Source organism: Semicossyphus pulcher, unplaced genomic scaffold, assembly GCF_022749685.1.
Source record: "Semicossyphus pulcher isolate SPU_LCO1_2020_fin unplaced genomic scaffold, fSemPul1.0.p SCAF_8, whole genome shotgun sequence".
In the NCBI taxonomy this organism is placed as follows: Eukaryota; Metazoa; Chordata; class Actinopteri; order Labriformes; family Labridae; genus Semicossyphus; species Semicossyphus pulcher.
Window position 1 is genome coordinate 21,301,893 of NW_027211759.1, and position 4,533 is coordinate 21,306,425.

A 4,533-nucleotide genomic window follows, 5' to 3' on the forward strand; every position below is an offset into this window, starting at 1 on the left:
GAGAAGCGTATGATTTACGGTAAAAAGAGGCTTTAGAGTAAGTGAGATAAAATATGTTTGATATGTGAATATTTCATTATTTAAGGGTCAGATGTGTAGATATTGTGGTTTGAATTAATGTCCAGTCCATTAGCTAACTTTTTACTCTACTCAGTTCCTGATGCACCTGTTGCTCTGCAGACAGATGTTGCTCTGAGCTGTGATGAGGTGAGCTCTCTCTCATGTATTCCCGGTACTGACTTAGGGGGCTTGATTTCATCACTTTTCCTGCATCCTTTCTGTGTGGATATTTTATTTAAGCCCAAACATCAAACAGTAAATTTGATTCTATGGAGCCAACTTTTTTTTTTTTTTTTACTTTCAAGTCAAGTCAAATTATAATATGGGGCTTTAATAATGATTAATACGTTCTATACGGTCAAGAGTTCACGTCTTAGGACTTGAAATGAGTCAAATTTATTGTTCACTTTGTCTTTGAACTCATCAAAGTTTATAAGGAAACATAATTAGCTTCTTAGCAGAGGCCCATGAGGATAGAGACCTGCTGGGTTTCTCATTCATATGTCAAATAAGTCTCTTTTTTTGGCATAAGGTGGAAGAAGACCTTGAAGACGTATCCAGTTCAGCCCATACCCCCTCACAAACTTGTGCAATTCAGCACAGCTGCAAACTTGATAGGTTTGATCGATTAACTCATACTACTGACGTTCAACATCTTAAATTACTGAATTTCTTCCGAAATTGATCTTTATCTTATACTTCCTGGTTGAATAACACAGAAGTACTCAAACTTGGATTAATGTCAAAGGTAGAGAGGCCAAGAAAATTGTTATGAGTGGCAGTTAGACTGTTGTCATGTAAATATGATCTACCTTTAAAAAATGATTCATGTTGTGGGGCATGAGGTGAAAAACGTTTCTTGCCTAGAGGGTCAAAACACAAGGTCATAAACAGAAAATAAGTTCAGCAATGTGCAACTTACGCAAACCCTGCAAGAATGGGTGGCCTCCTGTTCATGCAACATGAGCACTCTGTTGCAGTCAGAGCAACAGATGACCCCTCTGCACCCCACTTTTGGCCAATTATGCCATATATTATAGTCTAGGTATGTGCGCATTCGGCGTTTCCATGGATTGCGCATACATCACGGCTTTGCGCACGGAAACTCATGCATAAATGGGCTGCATGTGATTGATTATTCACCATTGGATTACGCCAAAATTAACATCACCCTTATGTATTGTCAGAGTGAAAATGACCCAGGGACAAGATGACATGAATAAATCTATGCGCGCCTCTGCTCCTCCCTGTTTGGCTCCGGAGAAAATTGCAAATCCATCTTAGAGGACAAGCGACAAGCGCTTATTTTCACTCTGTGGCCTGGCCTCTGTCTGACACTGAAGGACACCACAAACACTATTTCAGCGCTATAATAATGGAGCAGCGGGGTACTTTGAGCCCAACATTGATTTGTCTTTCTGAGCGCCGGTGACGTAGGAGGTTATAAAGCAGAGCGTAATTAATGTCATTTATCACTTGTTTGATTTTGTCACTGCCTTTACAGACAGGCCCCGCATACGCGAGCCGCTGACCAATGGGAGGGCTGGAGCCTTTGTCACCGAGTACAGGCACGTGGCTTACACCTGCAGGCTGCGCTGTGTGAGAGAGAGAGGGAGAAAGTTGTAGCGTGTATATCAGTGTGACACACTTTCAAGCGCAAGAAAAAAAAACACTCTCAAACATATTCGGTGTGTCAGGCACGTGTTTACTTTAAACATTTTGAGGGTTGTGCATTTTTGACCACCATTACGGCACATTATTTTTGTGTTTGGATGCATTGTTGCTGATATAAGGTTCACTTTATGGATTTATCAGAATAAAACCCTCAGACCAGCTCTAATCAGCTTCTCTTGTTTGCAATTTTCCCCTCCCACAGAGAGCACCAGGTGAAATTAAACTCGTTATTTCTCGTTCTGCCTCGCTGAATTTGGCATCAGTGTTCAATTACAATAGAGGATCTTCCATAATTGGCATAATGAGGCGCAAAGGCGCGCACAATAGCGCTCACAATGTGGTGTGGTGCTCCCCATTTCGCAGGAGATGGGCTTTTTGATTGGGCTGTGTGCGCCATGAAAAACACAGTCGGGGATACAACTAGTCTACAACCCCAGGTTTTATTTAGATTGATCTCAATCGGGCAATAAGAATTTTGACCCGTCTCATTGTGCTGCTGACTTTCCCCAGGCCGTATTTCAAAGTGTCTATAGCCTTTGAGAGGAGTGAATTGCACCCCCTCCTCCCCCCTCCCTCTCTCTCCCTCTGGGCTATTGGGTAAAGGCAGAGTATGCAAAAGAAACAATGCAATGCATGAAACGTAATATTAATCTCCCCGTCCTGAATGCAGACAAAGCGCTGTGGAAGGTGCACGTCTATAATGGTTATTGAGTGCTCACCCAGCTGCGCAATTTTCCCCCGTGTGCCCAACCAAGTCGGGAAAAGGTCATGCAGGGCTTTGAATAGAAAAGAAGCTCCCTAGTTTGCTCAATTACCGCCACCACTATAACACACACCCCTCTTACACCCCTCACACACACACACACACACACACACACACACACACACATCTGAGCATGAATGTGTGCCATATCAGCTGAAGAACCAAACCACTGCAAGGATGTATAATATAAATAGATTCATTTTTATTTATAAAAGTTGTTTTACACAAAATATATCTGTTAAAATCGAATATTTACACTTTAGGCTACTGGAAACGGAGAACAAGTGCATACATTAATTAAGGTCTCCTCACCACCTATTTAAAATTAACAACTACAATCTGTCACAGGTAGTAGCCTTGATATTGCTGTCCAGTCACACATCTCACACATGCAGACTCACTGCCTCTCTGACAGCCGGTTCTAAAAATAAAAAACACTGTTCGGAAAAGTGGCAGTGACATTGTTTGTTTGACTCATTGTACAAAAATATGTCTTCATGATAAAACAGCTCGTTGTATGATACAGTTTGTTATGAAACACCACGAGAAAGTCTGTTGACGCATCCTCTTTGTTGTGTCTTCCAGCAGACGTGGCAGCCGAGCAAGGCAGTCCTGCTCCGATGAAAGTCATCACACAAGTCCTCCGTAGAGCTGCTGTGTCACGTATTAATTGCACTTATTCAGCCATAACATCAACAGTTCTTGACTTCACGCCTCAACGTGACCAGCGAGTCCAGCTCCCTCCCTGCTCCATGCAACAAGAGGCTCCCTCTCTCTCTCTCTCTCTCTCTCGCTCACACACACTCTCTCTCTCTCTTTCTCACTATTGCTTTGCTTCTGCAGAAGCAGCCCGGGTGAGGGAGGGAGGCAACAGATCACTTCCAAGCACGGAGGGCAACACTGATCTGAAGCCTTCAGCGAGTCTTTGTCAGCATTGCTGATAGAAGTCAGGCGCTTTTACGCACAGACGCTGCTGTGTGGTTTTGATGCTGTGCGCCTCAGTACCTGTCGAACCAGGTTGTAAAGTCCAACAGCTCCTGTTCCTCGGAGCTCAGAGGCTCATAACTACCTTCATCTGATGAGTAGGTGGAGTGAGGCGACTCCGGGTCGGCGGAGTAGCTGTTGGAAAGTGTCGGGGATGGCAACCCGCACTGGAAAGCAGCCGACACGGCGTCATGTTCGTCTAAAAGTTGCTGTAAAGCCCTGATGTACTCCACCGCAGACCTCAGTGTCTCCACTTTGCTCATCTTCTTGTTGGCAGCGCCGTTTGGCACATGCTGACGCAGCGTCTGGAAGCCCATGTTGACTTGTTTGACCCGGTTCCGCTCTCTTTCGTTCCGCCGGGCCACGGCCACTGGCTGCTGCTGCGGGATGGAGTAGCCGAGTCCGTTGAAGCTCAGTCGCCGCTTGCAGCGCAGCAGCTCCGGCGAACTGGAGCGCTGTCTCTTCAGCACCTTGGTTTTGCTCTGGAAGCCGGCTGTGGTGGTGTTTGGGTGCACGGAGGGGACGGTGCACTCCTGAGCCGGCGCGTGCAGGCTGAGGCTGGCGCGTCTTTCAGTAAGTCCAAAGGTGAATGCAGTCTGCGTGGTGGTGATGGTTGTAGTTTCCATCTCGCTGACAGTTGTTCAGGAGTGATGGATGCAGAGGATGAGTGCAGCCTCTAACAGTGGGAGAGGAGGAAGAGGAGGAAGCGTTGGCAGTGTACAGCTCTCGTGTCCTTCGCGTGGGGACCGTGTGGCTAACTCAGTCCAAGTCTCTCTTGACTGCTTACTCCACGAGCCGATCTGACCCAAACTTTGGCAGCACTCCTCTTTTTCAACACGCGCCCCAACACACACCCCACCCACCCCTTTTTGGGAGACGCACGCTTCGTCGCGAGGCCCCGCCCCCGCTGTGTGATTCTTCTGCACGCCGACTCCCCCGGGCCAGGCGCGTGGCTCCGGGAGCTCAATAAACAATCCCGAGCTTTCACTGCGCCGGGAGCACGCGCTGGGCTCATTTACATTCCAATGTCTCTAACTTGAAGGCCCATTGGT

The 4,533-nt window shown here is 46.7% G+C and overlaps 1 protein-coding gene across 1 annotated transcript; it reads right to left on the minus strand.

Annotated features, from left to right (window-relative positions):
* Nucleotides 1-2,765: 2,765 nt before the first annotated feature.
* ascl1b (achaete-scute family bHLH transcription factor 1b) lies at nt 2,766-4,217 on the minus strand. Its single transcript, XM_069687016.1, has one exon. The coding sequence runs from the start codon at nt 4,105-4,107 to the stop codon at nt 3,496-3,498; it is 612 nt and encodes a 203-aa protein (XP_069543117.1). The 5' UTR covers nt 4,108-4,217; the 3' UTR covers nt 2,766-3,495.
* Between the last annotated feature and the right edge of the window lie 316 nt (nt 4,218-4,533).